Genomic DNA, 18,188 nt, shown 5'->3' on the forward strand with positions numbered 1-18,188 from the left:
CTGAGTTAATCTGATAAACAGAGTTTTCCTGATTTGATGCAGGTAAACAGAGCTTTTCTGATAAACATAGATATACAAAGTTTTTTTTCTCTTTTTTTCAGATACTCGGCGTTTTTCTCAGATAAATAGTTTTCTCAAAAAATCGTGCTACGGCCCTGCTCTCAAAGAAACTTTTCTCCCTCTTTATACTTGATGTATATCAAGTTTTTCTGAAAATTCACTAAATTAAACAAAAATGAATAGAAAAGTCTGCTACTGCTATCGAACTGGCAATCCAATTTATAGAACATTCGACCCGGGCCGGTCATAGCTCCTAGCTCATAGCTACTCCACGCAGCATATCGAGACCAGCTTTCGATCCCGGGCTTTCGATTTCTGCCTTTCCCTCCGAAAATGTATAAATATCATATTCCATCTTGATACAGTCTCAGCAACTATATTAGCCATAGTGGTCTTATTGAACCAACTGTCATGTAGGCCTATATCGTAACTTAACTTGAGCTCAGAAGGTACATGGGTAAGTATAATAATTTGATACATGTCACACTCGCGGGAACATCATTATTATATTTTTTTAAAAAAACGTTCAAATTTCCATATAGGCTTTAATATAATAATTATAACACTTGAAACATGAAACCCGGTATTAAAATAATAAATTTGTATATCATTTCACATTGTGTTTTAATCGGGATATACTGAATACAACAAAACAACGCTAGAGTCCATAAAATGTGTTTTATATCGCGAAAATTATTTGATATCAGAAGGATATTCTTCGTATTCAGCTCAGAATGCAATTATTCGATATGTTTGATGTGCTCTCATGTCCTACAAAAATACTGTCCAAATGTTCACACCCCACCCTTAAAATGAATAATTTATTTCCGGGTATAATTCTCGTTCAGCTCAGTCAAGAGTTGAACCATCTACGTGCGCGCGACTCATTTGGGAAATACCCGTGTAGCTCAAAATACCCAAGCTAATGTTGCCATATTTGGTTAGCATATCCATGATGTAAACGTCACGTAAATCCATCGCAACATGCAACGCTTCATTATCCACGTTCACGTTCAAATGTTTTAGGAAATAGTTTCAACATATATGTATTTTATTCTGTGATTATGTCATTGTCGTCAACGCACATTAAAATAAATGATCTGCTTATACGTTCCTTTCTGGTCGCTGAATATACAGTAAGCCAAATAATTAAGGTACCAGTTGTGTTCACCCCTGCATATCCTAAATAAAGAAAAATATGTAAAATTTAAACAAGCAGCCAATCCCTGTACTCTTTAGCTCTGATTTAAGACCTTACTTATTGAAATTGGTTGAGAATTAAAGAAACAGTGATCTAAAACCTAATGATGAAACGAAATTAAAAGTTGCACTTTTGTGTTCTAATCAATGAAGGCACGACGCTATTTTTAACGTGCTTATCAATGGAAGCAAGGCGCTAGTTCTCTTGTTCACGAACTCTTTGTGTACAAATCAATAGAGAATGCAATCGAGCAAACTGCAACTTTTAAATTGGCATCTTCCTTGGGTTTTTGGATAGTCGTGTCTTTATTTCTTGCACAATTTCAACGAATGAGGTCTTAAATTCGAGCTAAAAGATCCAATTATAACATATCTGTCTTTGTTTAGGATATACAGGGGATGAACATAACTGGTACCTTAATTTTTTGGCTTACTGTATATTGTATAAAATGATAATAAAGTTATCATGATTGCGTGAGTTCTGTAACATATAATAATGGTTCATGCGTGTCTGTTTACATTTGGCAAGAAAGCATTTGGCCAATCAAATTCCAAAATTCTAGAGGGTGTCTTATTTTGGGTATTTAAAAGCTTCAAGGTCAAGCCAGTTCTCAGGCCAGTTAAATAAGTGTCAGGCCAGTCACCAAATAGCAATATATAACCATAGGTTCGGTTTTTTTTGCTTCTCAATTTATTTTCATTATGATCTCTTGTCCACCTACTGCTGCTGTTAGTATATCAGATCGCTAATGGCCCTGCCGGTCATGGTTTAAGAAAAACAGGGATAAACCAGAGAAAATTGCTGATCCCAATTTTCATTTAGTAACTGCTCTCAACAACTACAGGTGCTCAATCTATTATAAGCTCCCTTTAGTGATCCTTTTCCCTGTCAAAGAAAAGAAAAAAAGAACTAGATATATTGCATCCTCAGAAGGCTGCGAAGTCCAGCCGTGACCTTGAAGTGACTTCACAGTTATCTGACATGCAGTGTTTGAAATTGGTGCCTCCAATCCCATATACGCTAATTTTTAAGTCATATGAAGTTTATTATTGTGATTTTATAACATACATATCTCTAATATTAATATAATAAGGCGTAATCGTGTTGTTGTTTTCCTTGAAAGACGGTATAACAAGAACACAGCAAAAATGTACATACCTTATACGAGAGCTCATAGCATATAGCAATGTGTTGCAATAGAAAAATGTGCCATTTCGTCCGACTTTAGACTAATGTGATGGTAATCGATCAGTGCCATAGAGTGCTTGCACGGAAGGTCATTTAGTTAAAATCATCCTCCAGACATGCTCCAGAAGACATGCAAATGCATGCAGCACAATACCAATCACCTGTGTAACTGGTATTGATCAAAGTAATTCTTTTGTACTCCATGCATTTGCATATCTTCTGGAGCGTGTCTGGAGGATGATTTGAACTAATGACCTTCCGTGCAAGTACTCTATATGGTATTTAAATAAAGTGCATCAAGTCAGTTTCTTTAGTATTATTAACATGCATGACTGACCAAAAGTAAATAGAACCTCTGAATAGAAAGGACTATTATCTGTTTACCAAAGCGGGACAATCTACATTCATAGATTATCTTCTATGAATAGCTGTCTATAAGATGATTATGTAACAGTATCAATAACTTGTGATCTACTCTGTGGCATGGAATAATTGTCTGTGGTTTAGTGCAGAATGCTCTCAAATTTTTGCCTAACTATACATCTTATGATTTTTAACGGTGTGTAGAGTAGCCTGCATTAGTGCCTAACTCTGTTATATTGGCTGTTAAGTTAGGCAAATTGTTTTACAATCACCGTTAGAAAGTGTTTGGTTTGCGAAATTGCAATTTTCATTTTAAATCATTTAAATTGGATAAAATGTTCAATTTTACCCCCTTTTGACCTTTGGTTGACCTCTGGTGACCTTGAAAAGACCTCCATTATATTTTGAATCATACTAGGATTACAAATAACAATTTTTATTCAAATTGGATAAACTTTTGAATATTACCCTTTTTGACCCCAAAACAGACCCCTCCCCATGTTCAAGCCAAATCTGATTATAACCCTACATGCACCCAATGCTATAGTCATTTTGGCATTATTCTGATGATCACAGCACTTAATATGCAGGAAAAAGTGAACTTTAAGGTGATTTTCAGTAATCAACCCTATTTTACCCCTTCATGACCTTGAACTCAAAATCCGTGTTTACCCTATAGACACCAGCTAATTAATGTCAGTGCATATGTGTCAATCTCATCTCTGTACTATGTAATCTGTAGGAAAGGAAGCATTTTGAAAGTATTTGGTTATGTGCAGAAAAAATTCCCTTAATGACCTTTGACCCCAAATCTGTGTTTACCCCATAGACTCCAACTATAGTCGATGCCGATGACCAAGTTTCATGTAATCTGTAAAAGAAGAAGCATTTTTGGTAAAATTCGCATTTTTAGCCAAATGGGTCATGTCAAATGTAAAGGCTGGGGTAGTGGAGCCTTTGCCCAAGTTTGGTTAGAATCGGTCAAATAATTAGGGAGCTAGAGCCAATCATGTCAAATGTTGACAGAAAGAAAGAAAGAAGCAGAAACCACTGGGATGCAAGAGTCCAGCCGTTTCTCGGCTGGACTAAAGAAGAAGAAGAAGAAGAAGAACTAGAGATAATTTGCGCTCACAGAGCGCAGACAATCGCCAGGCATGTAACCCTTTAATGACCTTTTGATCTGACCTTTGACCTTAATGTTTCCCAGGTCACGAGGTTTGTTGTCATCAAAATTGAGCCTCGTACCCATTACAGATGTCCAAAAATGCATTTCTAAAATTTGACCTCTGCATGACCTTTGACCTGACCCCTGCAAAATGTTCCCTGGTCATGAGATCTGTTATCACTGAGTTTGAGCCCCATACCCCTTACGGATGTCGAGAAAAAGAAATTATAAGATTTGACCCCAGATAACCTTTAACCTGACCCCTGCAAAGTGTTCCAATATATTCCCTGGTCATCAAGTTTGTTGTCACAGAGTGTGAGTCCCGTACCCCTTACAGATGTACAGAAAATGCATTTCTAAAATATGACCTCTGCATGACCTTTGACCTGACCCCTGTAAAATGTTCACCTGGTCATTAGATTTGTTGTCACTGAGTTTGAGCCCCATACCCCTTACGGATATTGAGATAATGCAAATGTAAGATTTTACCCCCTTAATGACCTTTGACCCCAATTCTTTGTACAACTTTTAGACACTGGCTAAAGGCGATGCAGGTATGCAAGTGACGACATTGTGTTATGTAATTTGTGGAAGAAGAAGCATTTTTAGTGAAAATCACATTTTGGCCATAATGACCTTTGGATGACCTTTGACCCCGAGTTGGTCATGTAACATTTGTCCCCCCACCCAATGGTCCTTGTGACCGAATATGGTCACATTGGCTTAAAGCATATGGCTACGATGGCTCGTTAAAAGTTTGACAGAAGAAAGAAAGAAAGAAGAACTGACCAAAAACAGAACACTCGCAAATTGGAAATTTGCGATTGTAAAAAAAACACTATCCCAGGCGCCCTAACGCCTCGAACCGAGGCTACCATAGGCGGCGGAAGCGTTAGTTATGCAATTCATGTCACCATAAAAGTAGACCCAAATGTTTGATATTAATCAAAGCTCTAAAATAAACTACTTGTAGAATTATGCGGTTCGTAATTAAGGTGGCCCCACACAAAAGTGAGTAAATAACAGATTTGCAAATACAAATAACATGCAATATGCAAATAAGCTCATAATATTCATAAATATGCAAATAACATGACACAACCTATACAGCACATCAGGCCACCATGTACCAAGTTAGAAGTTGATCAGTTATTGCGTTAAGCTATAGAGCGGATTAATGAAAATATAGGCAAAATATGCAAATAAGCTCATTACTATTCATAAATATGCAAATAACATATTACAAAACTATACAGCACATCGGGCCACCATATCCAATCACCAAACCAAAGTTAATCGGTTATTTCGTTGGAGCTGCACAGTGGATCAATGAATTTACTTCTCCCCGGACAGCCAGCCAAACAAAAAAGAAACAAAGAAAGAAACAACCAGGCAACGATTTGGATAATAACATAAGCCCCATGTGGGGGCCAAAAGCAAAAAAATATGATGTGTGCAATCTTGTACGTATATTGCGAAATCTACATATTGATTTCAAAAGATTACTATTTTACTACACCAGGCACAAAAAGAAACGCGTCAGTTATATTCATCCTTGCTGTTCAATAACTTGATAATTTTGGATTATTCTGAAATATACATTTTGTTAATTGGACTTTTCTTTCTCATTTGACACCCTGTTCGTGAACATTGAGCAAGAATTGACCAAGATATGCGCCTCCAAACTCTCAAACCGCAAAATGAAAAGTTGCAGTTTTAACGATTCAATAATAGTGCCTGTTACACTGTGTGCTTTATTGATTGGCCCGTGATGCTTGTGTGCAATACAACGATCTGTTCCCATTGAAAATCGTTGAAAATGAAACTTTTGATTTTGGGGTTCGAGGCTTTGGAGGCGCATATCTTGTCCGTTTTTCATAAACAGGGTGTCAAATGAGAAAGCAAAGCCCAATTAAAAAAATGTATATTTCAGAATAATCCAAAATTATCAAGTTATTGAACAGCAAGGATGAATATAACTGACGAGTTTCTTTTTGTGCCTGGTGTATATGCTGTGAATGATAAATTTCTGACCTTGTGTTATTTGGTTATGTAATTCATACATCATCTTCCATAATTCCTGACAAATATTATCCTGTGAAACTCCTTTATCTATATGTAATTTTTTTCGTACGTCAAATTTGAAACACAAACTTTGCTTTATTCCGTGTTATAACATATCTCTGCTGGCTCGCATAGCACGCTGGCACAAAAATCAAATTTTAAATGTCAAAATTCCAAAATTTATTACTAAAAAAAGCAACAAAACAATTTGCAATATCTTGTTGGAAAGTGGAACAAAAGCTCTATCAAAATACTGTGACTGTTTGTTGTGATCAAATTCTTTAACTCTGCATTTCATATATTCCTTGTTACAGAAATTTATCAGTGGAGGAGCGCAAAAAGAGAGAATGTACAACCCCAAGAGCCTGCATTACTTCAAACTTCTTGCAATTCTGCAGGACGTTGTCATTGAAGAACTTCGCGGTGTGTTCCAAAGAGAATGGAATACACTTTATCCCCAAACTCCATGGATGGGCAATCAGTCAAGTTTGCAAGATTTTGTCAGTAAAGAAAAGTCTGGAACGAACTGGAAATCATTTAAGTCCAAGATTCCCAATTCCGGTGATTGCCAAAAATGGGACCTTACCAATCTGTTTCAGGTTCTTCTCTATTCAACAGCGCTAGACCTGAAACGTCGCAACCTGACACTTCACACATACATCGACTCATTGAGACAAATCAGAAACAAAATATCACACCCAAGTAGTACATGTCTCAAAAAGCCAGATTTCGAGACAATGTATAAAGATGTGAAACAATGTATGATGGGTATGGGATGCGCAAATGTGATGCCAAAGCTTGAGATGATTCGAATGAGTGATAGAGTGCCGACTCAAGAAGAGCTCCGTAAAGTAGACCAAAGGGAAATGGTACACTATCGTATTATATGTGGCGTATTTGTGGTTTTGCTATTCATAATTATGGCAATCGTTGTTGGAGTAATACCTATAAGAAAGAGCGACATCAGTGCTGTAGACGAATCGCTGAATGATACTAGTATGTACTTTCCTGAGGCTCGGAAGCCATCATACTTCAGAGGTCGTAACGAAGAAATCGCTGTTATTACCCAGTATTTAAGTAACGATTCCTACCCGGTGGTCAGCATTATTGGCTCACCAGCTTTCGGTAAAACTACTTTATCAATTGCTATTGGCCAGAATGTGCGCAACAAACATAACTTTCAAGTTGCTTTTGTTGAATTTCGTGGCATTAATGCATCTAGCGATTCCATCAAAGATGACATGTATCAGAGAGTGACGTCTGCTTTAGGAGTGAACTATAACAATAAACTTCACAACGATTTTAAACATGTACTAACTCGACGCACTCAACATAAAACACTTCTGATACTAGACAACGTTGAAGATACTTTAGTAAAACCAATTAAAGAGCACTTTTATACACTAGTTGAAGACATTGTTAGCACCAATATGATTAAGGTATTGACTACGTCGAGGAAAAGATTTGACATCATTGGTATGTCAATGTACGAAGTTAGACTTGAATCCCTTGATAATCAGAGCTCAATGGCAGTCATGAAACAGTTGTATCCAGAGGTACCAGATGGCCTAGCGATGCGAATTGGTTCACTTTCAGGTGGAGTGCCACTTCTTCTGGAGTTATTTGGAAGTCAACTGAAAAGTGGTTTGCGCGGAGCAGAAGAGCTGGTCTCAAGACTTGAGGAGTTAAACGTTTTTGTTGTAGCCGAAGAAACTGAAGACATGACCAATTCAACTAATTTGTATGAATTACTAAAACTTTTCTTTTCTAAATTAGAGTTCCAACAGCAAGATGCATTTATTGCTTTGTTAGCCATACCAGTGTCATTTACTCAAGAGACGGCTAATTTCATACTACATATGAATGCCACCCTAAGAGCAAATATATCTCCACTGGTGAATACTTGTTTTTTGAAACGTTACATATCTATTACGGGAACAACTATATTCGAAATGCATCCTATTTTACGTTCATTTGGTTTGCAGGTAGCGAAAGGAGATTTGTGGTGGATGCTCATAGTGTTGAGAAGTTTGCAACTCTTTGAGTTTAGGTTAAAGCACACCTCTATCCTAACATGGTCTTACTTTTTAGAAGTATCAACATTACTCCAAGAAATCAGCTCGAACAAAGTGCTAAATTCTTCGTCAGTCGACTACATTATGAGGCGATACGAATCTGTTTATAAACATGGCTTCGGTGTTCTTGGTGATGATGATGAGCATGATTTTTCACATTATCAGACATTAGGTCATTTGTATTCATTAGTGAAGGAGCCTGATAAGGCTATTGATATTACCAATAAAGTTCTACAGATTTGTGAATCAAAGTATGGTGAACACGAAAAAACTGCAGAAGTACTACACACGCTGGCTGACTTGCACCAATCAAAGGGCCCCAAAGGGCTAGAAGTTGCTACTGAATATTTCAACCGTTCATATCAAATATACAGATCAAAATTGGGCCCTGAAATGTCAACTGGGTCAGCCGCCAATTCACTGGGAGTTAACTTATATAAACGCGGATTGTACAAAGAAAGTATCGAGTTTTTATCAGAAGGTTATGACATGCAGAGTGAATATACACGAAAGTTAGTTCAAAGCGACTCTTTTGTGGATGATCTTGGGGATCTCCAGGCTACAATAGTAAAGAACTTAAAGGAATCAATAGAGTCCTTTAGTAAATCACTTACAGAACCGATACCAGAAAACCACTTAGAATCTGTGAAAGGGCAAAAAAGCACAAATAATACTCTTCAGATTGATCCGCAAACTCAATTGTACCTAGGATTGGCATATATGCATACAAATGATTTAAATTCATCCATAGAATCATTTAACAAATCACTTGCGGATCAAATGTTGATAATCGACTTAGAATCCAAAACAAGGCTAAACATGACAACAAACAGAACTCTTCTGGTTGGACTAACAGCTCATCTATTGGGAGTTTTGTTATCAGAAGTATCAAGTTATCAAGAGAGTCTAAGGGCTTTTAGCATCGCTGAGAGACACTTGATCAGTGCCAAGAATAATGCAGAACAACATAACATTCCGTATATCGATGAGGAACTAAATCAGTTGCTGATTTCCGTTGGATTTCTCCAGTGTGAAATGTCAGAAATACATGACGCCACTGTAAGTTTCGGCGAAGCGATAGAAAGACATCAAATACTATTCCCTCTGGAAGACTTGGAACCACAGTCAGCCTTTTCATGTAAGCGTAATAATAACTGTGATACTGTAACGAAGCATGTGCAAATGGCATATCTCACAGATGTAAATGGATTGTTGTTTTACTACCAAGATAATTACAAAGAAAGTGAATACATTCTGAACAAAAGTGCTACACTAAGAGGGCATCTCTTTGGAGACCATGCGATGACCATAGACTCGTTCTATCAACTTGCAAGTATATTCTACGAACAAGAAAAATATACTAAAGCGTTGCAGATCTTGAAGCACGTGTTGAAAATGATCGTTAACAGAAATGTTAATTTTAGATTAGACACTGCAGATTTTCAGGATGTTCATTTTATCACACTATGGGGTAATGTATCTTTGTTCTCGGAGAGGTCATCACAGCACATGAAAGCTGACATACATGATTTAATTGGCATTATACTATTGAAACAAAACAAAATTCTTGAAAGTGTGCGTCATCTAAGTATTGCGTCTAAACTCTATCAAAGATTAGGCGATAATATCGAAAGTGTATTGACACTAGAAGCAATAGCAGAGGCGAAATTGCAGCTAGGTAATTTGGACTACGCATTAATATGTTTAAAGAAAGCTCTTTCAATTAGATCAAAATTAAAAAACGGAATCTTTTTCGAACGCGAAAAGATACTACCAACAAAATTACCATCATGGTTCATGGACTTCACCAAGCTAGATGAAATGCAGATTCAAGATATTGAAGTGAATCGAATACATACAGCATACACTGCATATCAAATCGGGGACATTTTGTGTTGCAGACAAAATTCCTCACAGAAAAGTATAAAATATTTTTCACTAGCGCTTCGTATTTACAGGAAAGCCACAAAACATGTAATGACAAGTGGTACATTATTCAATTTGAGTGCATTTCACCTTCGGTTAACCAATATGGATCTTAAATTGTCGCCCTTACAACGGTCCTTATATAAGATGCGGTATTACTGGGATGACATGTGTACTCCGATAGAACAAACGGTTCCCGAAGAAATGAACCAAGGTCAATTTCGTGAATACAATAATACAATTACCATAGCACAATTGAGAGGCGAAGTGTTATTTCTACAAGGAAATATGGAAGAAAGTTTAGACATGTTTAAGACCCAATTACGGTACCAGCGGATACTTCTTCGAGATCATTTAGAAACGAGTAGAACCTTGATAAGTATCGGCAATGTCAACCTTCATTTGGGTAACATCCAAGAGGCACATAAGTATTATACAGAAGCATTGGCTGTACGCCAACGTGTCTTGCCTCGGTTAAACCAGGGCAGTAAGAGAATAAAGATAATCCGGCTTTCCCCCCAAATACCTTCTTGGTATCGTGAAGAATATGCACTTACGGCAGAAATAGCACACACAGCGGGGATTATCGCTACTTTTACAATGGGTGATTTGAATAAAGGTATACAACAAATACAAACAGCCGTAGATATTTTTCGACGTCCTCCGCTTAATACCAACTGCAGATTAAGTGTTTTTTTGTTCACACTCTACCAATCGTATCTACAGGCAAACGATATAGAACACGCTAATTTAACTTTGGAAGAAATTTCGCTCATACAAAATAATGCAGTGCAATATTCAATTTTTACTAGCTCGGCTGGGGTGTGCATTTTGACATTCATAGTATTGGTGATTTTGTATAATTGCAGGCGCGGACACAGGGGGGTGTCTTGTGCTGCCTCCCTCAAAATAAAAGGAAAGGAAAAGAATGAGAGAAAAAAGAGAGGAAAGGGGAAAAGAAGCGGAAAGGAAAGAGAAAAGAGAGAAAAAGAAAAGAGAAAATGGAGAAAAAATTAACACAATCGAGTCCATGCCTATATAAAAACTGCAGAGTTGGGTCGATCATGATTCGTGAGTGATGTAGGCATGTGATTATTTTAAGCAGTGCTTGAAATAATGCGAGACCCCGCCACGCCAGTCCAGCCAAAAGTCCGCGCGGGCCCGAGGATACGCTACCTTGAGCTGCGGGCCCGTGGCAAAATACTCAATTGTGATGTGCCCTGAGTAATTTAATTTGATATGTGTTTACTGCTATTAAAAGCTATTTCATGAAAGATGGGAATCCCGTCTCATGTAATCACAACAAAATCATGTCAGATCTATTTTTGGATTTGTAAATTCTCAGATTCTAGAATGTTCATTGTATTGCATAATATGGAATAAAACCTGTGGCTAAAATGAGGTGAATGTGACAGAATGATCATTTATATAGCATGATTACAATTGAAATTTTCCAGTTGGTACATGTATAGAAGACAGATTTTATCAAGAAAGTTGTTGTAGGATTTCTAATGTGTTGATAATCTATATGCCTTCAACATGTTCAAAGAACGGTAACTGTGTGTAAACTAGTCATTTTGCATAGCCAATAATGTGTTATTAATCCACCAATAATGAAGGTGATTACGAGTACACCGAATTGCTCATGCTCCAAAAGGGAATAATATTTTTCATGAAGTCTGGTATATGAAACAACACATCTGTCAGCTGTGCAGAAAAAGTCAGTTTCCTGAAGAAAGTGAGTGAATTTTGAAAGCAGCACCGTTTTCGAAATTATCGCATGTGCAAGGGTTTTGTACGCAAAGGATATAAGGGACGCATCGTTCAATTGGGGGGCATAGGAGTTTGGGTCAGGCACATACCTTTATACAGAGCTGGGTGAGCCAAATTTCTTTTTCATCTCACTAATGGGCGATATTTTCCCCAAAAAACTCCCATGCCACCCCTGGAAATCTAATGGTGCGTCCCTAGTCAACATTGGTCTTCGCTGGGCAAGTTTGAATCAGGATATACATCAGTTGTCCGGAACATAACTAATGCAACAGACGGTGTAATCAAACTGTGTTATCAACTGTGTTATCATTGCCACAGTGATTCAGAGATCGTAATTTGTTTGCGCTTATGCTTATGAGCAAGATCATTGTCATGATATAATTTACATTAAAGATTATAATTTTGTTAACTCAAACAAACAGTGTGTTTTGTTGTGCATTATAAAGCGAATTAGGGTAAAAGCTGGTCATGGTGGTTTTGGCATGGGTCGTTACGACTCGTAACACTTACATGTTTATGGACCCGTGGGTTCTTTGATTCTGGCCGTGTATCATTGTTCGATCCGAATAATTACTTAACTGAAACTTATCACCGACATACCTGGCAATAAATGACTTTATCGGGACAAACTCGCGCGTAAAATTGGGAATATTAATGCAAATATATGTCAAAATGGGGTTACATTCACAATACGATGGCACCCACTTTAATGCACGAAGATGTATTTTTCCGACAAGTTCCGCGACCCCTTTTGGAAGAGGTCGCAGTCTGGGAACCGCTGCTCAAGCGCGGCTCTCTTTCGTGGCAGCAATATACTGATGGCGCCCGTTAGTGGTATATTTATGTATAGACATTTGGTCCCGGAAGCGTGATTTCTTTCTGCAACCATAATGGGCCGCAATGCGATAACACATAGTACATACATGTAATTATAGGCCTATGAGGCTAGATATAACACGAGTTTATTACCATTATTATTTCCTCTTACTTAATAAAATAAAAAGCAATCGATAGAATTAAAATTCTACAACGGTTTACCTGGGGTTCGAACCCACAATCTATGTATCCATAGTCTAATGCCTACACGACTGTGCTATGATTCGTTGTGCCAGAAAGGTGTTTGTTTATGATACTTATTGATTACGGAATAAAGTGCATACACACAATATACTATTACTAGTATATTAGTACTAATAAATACGTATATAATGCTAACCCTAACCCTAACCCTAATCCCTAACCCTAACCCTAACCCTTACCCTAACCCTAACCCTTACCCCTAACCCTAACCCTAACCCTAACCCTAACCCTAACCCTAAACCCTAACCCTAAACCCTAACCCTAACCCTAACCCTAACCCTAACCCTAAACCCTAACCCTAACCCCTAAACCCTAACCCGTACCCTAACCCTAACCATAAGACCCTAACCCTGACAATAATGAACCTTGCCTCGGACTATGCGGTTAGTGATATATTGCGGCCCATTATGGCTGCAGAAAGAAATTAAGCGTCCCGGAAGGGGTATATTTTTTACTTAAAACTGGTCCCAAGAAAAGTATATAGCTGCGTTCATCCTCATACAATCACACTCACACTACCACATACAAGCTACTACCGACTCACCCTCTCACTATATGTAACAAACATACACTGCACTCCAGTCACCCTTACTCACATACATACATACACACCCCCACCAACTCACCCCCGTTTCAAAATGCGTAAATCGAGAAACGACACGCCTCGAACCGCGTCGATTTTGCGGCAAAACGAATCGATGAGCAAGGAACGAGTGAGGAATGAGTCAATGATTGCATCAAAAATGAGACAAAGCGTAACAAATTGCATCAAAAAAAGCGTCACTGCGTTGTGAAATGCGTAAATTGCGTAACAAATTGCATCAAAATGCGTATATTACGTAACAAAATGCGTAACGCAATACCTCATTATAAGCCGGTTATTTCAAACCTCTCGATCATTTTGATCCTAACCTTTAAAAGAGTTTGGACATGAATATCTTTAAATCTTACCCTTGCTCCGTGTGCGGCAGGACTTTCTCGCTTAAGTACGATATCGAGAGACACGAGCGATACGTACACCCCGAAGAAGAAGAGGAGGAGGAGGTGGACGAGGAAGAAGGTTCCGACTCGGAAGTCGAGGTCTCGGACCGAGAGTACGGTGACGAATTGGAAGACAAGAGGCTTATCGGGCATGGTACGAGGGAGCTAAAGACGCTACGGAAAGCATGAGGAGGGAAAAATATGTAAAGTACGTCGACGACGGCATGGATCCGGAGATGGCGAGGGAAAAGGCCCACTTGAAGACCGTATAGGCCATCAAACGCGACTTTTTCGATCGGTACAGGACGTTTCTGCGGAGCCACGCGCTTCTCAACGAAATAACGAAATTTATACCGAGATATCGAACGATCTTGAGGAGAAAATAGACAAAGGGGTCGAGGATGATGGCCAAACATTGATCTAAATTCGACGGGCTGTTCCAGTACGATGACGAGGAGAACTTCGAAGAGTCTGCCACGGACAAAGGCAGCGATGATTAAGCCGCGAATGTTTCGCGTAAGAGAAAGAAAATACAATCGACTCTTTTATTCCTTACTCGTTTTACATGAACACACATAAGTGAGCAAGCGCCCCAATAACAAATTGGTCAAAAAATAAAATAGAGAAAAATTATAAATATAGGAAATGTGCGTGTTATACACAAACATCTATCGAGAATGATGATAAGAGGAATGTGAAAATATAAGAGATTATATGCACGAACGAGAATATGACGCATTTTAATTTGCCGGACCAGAATGCAATTCAAACGTACCAACGTATTGGATTGCTAATTGCGGTAATTATTCACATTTACGCTGAAAATGTTCTTGTGGAATGATATTTGACATTTGACAAACAAATGCATGTAGGCCTTATTGGGGATACAACGTATTATTATTCTCGTCCCCCACCCAATGACGTGATTCTTGTCAACAACGTGATCTATTAGAGCCGACTTGTGGTAGTTAACGACTCTTTTCTCCCCTGCTCTAGTGACCACTTTGTTGCTGACTTCATCCACTTCACTTTTGTGTTCTTCTAATCGCGTGCCGAATTTCCTTCCTGTTTCATCAATATAAGACAGGTTACAGTTCAGGCAGGGGATTTCATACACTGCTTGGGTGGTGTTGTGAGCCTAGTCACGCTTATCTTTTGGATGGACACTATGGAGATATTATAGTTCTTCATTACTCTGGACACTCTTTCCGTGACACCCTTCACATATGGTAGAACAACCATGCCTTTACTCTAATTGTTTTCCTCTGTCTTCTTTTGTAGTTTTCTTTTAATTTTGTAGTTTTCTTTTAATTGTCGGGGTAATATAAAGGCTATGAAAACATTTTAAAACGTTTTGTATGAAAACACACTACAACAATATCAAAATGTTTTCAAAATGTTATTGGAATATATTTTTGCAAACTTTTTTTGCCAAATATTTTGTCAACACTTAAATAACATTATGTGAGAATATTTGCAGTAAGTTATCAAAAAATGGTTTTGAATGTTATGAAAATGTTTTATACCCTTTATATACTCTTTATATAACCAAACATTTAAACATTTTCTGACAACCTTTTCTAACCTTTCGCGACTGATGTCGAAAACGTTTTGTGTTTGCTGGGTTCTTATTACATAGTGCTAATAACCATGATAACCATGATAACCAGCTGGTCGTAAATGAGTAGTAGCAAAAAGCAATTGGATATTTACATTTTGTATCAGTTTCAGAGGAAGTCAGACAATCGACTTATTTCCATTTAATGCTTAAAATGTATGAATTATGTGCCAATGTATACCCCCTATTTGGTCCGGCCACAAGTTATTTTTATACTTTGTCTTTCAAAATGGAATAGAAAAAGAGTGTCAAAACCAAACAATACGTATTAAGTTATAGGTATACAAAGTACGCTTTTCAAAGGGCAATATTTCAAGGACTAAATCAGTCATGACTTTTTTTTTATTGCATAGGACCACTAAACTGCTAATTCTTTAATCAGCATTAGAAAAATATTAGACTGTTGCATTTCATCTTGCTTTCACTTTGGAACACAATGTTGCCATTCTCAGATACCCATAGTGACCCACTGAAGTCAAAACGAAAAATATCTAATTCTGTTGCTACTGTTCATAATGTAACAGTTCTTTAGGAGGACGCCTTCATTTTGTCAAAATTCTGTTCTTTACACGATTGTAATGTACTTTAGTAAACTAACATAGCCTATCAAATTCAAGACTTAAGGTGCTGTGGTTTTGAGAAAATCCGAGATTTTGAATAAAACGACTGAACAAGACGTTTAATACTATTACGATCGAAATATTTGTCGAATTCGCACGCGATGTTCATGACACAGTACGTCCATGGCGTGCGGGAAGCATAGGCACATTCAAAGAACGGACGTCAGTTACGTTCGACAGAGCGGAGTGGCGCCCATTGTGTCATAATGCTCTGGTATAAAAATAGCGATTTTCTTTGTATTTCCTCATCTGCTCGTGCCTAAATTAAACGGGGACATATCTGACAGTGAAAACTGACATTCTGTAAATATGGAAATATTGCAATATGGCTTTATACCAAAAGACGGTCGGACAGAGTAGATAAATATTGACCCGGGTCTTATGGAGAGTGTCACCCCAGAGGGAAGAAATATTTTTATTATATTCTTTAATTTTTTCTCTTTCATTTGACACCACTCGCAGTCATATCTTTGTGCCATTTCAAGATATGTCCATTTAAAGTTAGTCGGTCTTTAAGTAAGTAAGCAAGTAAGCAAAATACACTCTATTACAGTATATAGACTGCACTTTCCACAGTACAGCAAAAAAAAGAAGAAAAAAAATTGATTGCTACTATCGAGCTGGCAATCCTTGTCCGTGTATCGACCCGGTCATAGCTACGCTGGCACGCAGGAATATTTAATGGATACCAGGTTTCGGTTATTAAACGATTCTTCCTGCATTTTTCCGACAATATTTAATTTATATTCCATTTTGATGTTGTCACATAAACTATATTATCAATAGTCGCCTTTTGAGCCAACTGTCATATACACAACTTAACGTTAACCATAGGTAAGTGTAATCACACAGATGTAAGCTGTTGTATGTTGCCATGCCAACCAAATACGGGAATATCATTAAACGTGAACATTCCAGCCTAGTAAAAAACACTTGTAAACAACCAGTCAAATTGCTATTATCCAGTATCTAGCATTATGACACTTGAAATGATTCTCGGTATTAATAAAACTCATAATGAATCAGCTAATATCAATATTATGATTTTTGTGCGCATTTACATGAATTTTAAATATTAATATCGAGGGTTCAGAACTAGAAAGCCGTAACTCACTATGACCAACTGTTACAAAATGAGTGAGCATAAAGTGGGCTCCTTGCTTTGGTCTTCAAAAATCAATCCACAATGTCTTTTGTTTTCTATTGAATTTTACCATGATTAATGGACTGCATCTTTCAAGTTATAGTGCCCTGGCGACTTTATTCTTATTTGTTGGGAGCATGTGATTGTGCGTTGAGGCTTTCTGGCTCTCAACCTTCAATTATATGGTTTTTAAATTCACCCCGGTATTCACCTGGGGTGTTGGGCTCCTGTGCCTAACAATATAGTTTTGTTTACGTTTGCATTGGCGGGAAACCCCAAATTTACGACGCCCTCTGTGCTCTAGTATACATATTTAAATAGGCTAGCTTTAAGAATTAATAATTCCAGGCAAAATTATCACTTCTCTCTCAGCTCAGTGGAACTGCTGTTGAAGGGTTGAAGCATTGCTTGATTCATTTAGGAAATACCCGCGTAGCCAAAAATACCCAAGCTAGTGTTGCCATATTGGGTTTTGCATGTATCTATGGTGTAAACGTCACGTAAATCCATCCCATTCTAATTTCCACGTTCAAATGTTTATACATAGGAAATATTTTTAATTACATGCAGTTTCCCCTGTGAAAATATCAATAACACAAAATTAACTGAAACTTATCACCTGCGTACTCTCATACCAGTGGCTTAGATTTCTTTTTGACATGGGGGGGGGGGGTGAGGTTGGAAACAATTTCTTGAAGTATAGTGAATCCAGCACCTTTTTGACGACAGAATAAGTTCATCCCGCGCGCGAAATATTTTGCCATATTGAGGCTAAACTGATGAAATATGGTGCAAAAGTGAAATAGTTTTGCGCGTAGCGCACAAAAATTGGTACCATTGGGTATAAAATGGCCAAAAGGTGAATTTGGTCAAAACTTACATATACAGGCGTCAACATAGGATTAATGTATGGACCATCCCCCATGGCAA

General features: G+C 37.7%; 1 protein-coding gene across 1 annotated transcript; it reads left to right on the forward strand.

Moving 5' to 3' along the window:
* The first annotated feature begins 345 nt into the window (after positions 1-345).
* LOC140165826 (uncharacterized) lies at positions 346-12,219 on the forward strand. The gene is made up of 2 exons (XM_072189148.1): positions 346-517; positions 6,356-12,219. The coding sequence occupies exon 2, from the start codon at positions 6,389-6,391 to the stop codon at positions 11,057-11,059; it is 4,671 nt and encodes a 1,556-aa protein (XP_072045249.1). The 5' UTR covers positions 346-517; positions 6,356-6,388; the 3' UTR covers positions 11,060-12,219.
* Positions 12,220-18,188: the final 5,969 nt, after the last annotated feature.

The sequence above is a fragment of the Amphiura filiformis genome, chromosome 12, assembly GCF_039555335.1.
Source record: "Amphiura filiformis chromosome 12, Afil_fr2py, whole genome shotgun sequence".
Taxonomy (NCBI): Eukaryota; Metazoa; Echinodermata; class Ophiuroidea; order Amphilepidida; family Amphiuridae; genus Amphiura; species Amphiura filiformis.

Bases quoted from the DNA above. Each gene is read 5' to 3' on its own strand.
- LOC140165826 (XM_072189148.1), top strand. From the start codon at position 6,389: ATGTACAACCCCAAGAGCCTGCATTACTTCAAACTTCTTGCAATTCTG.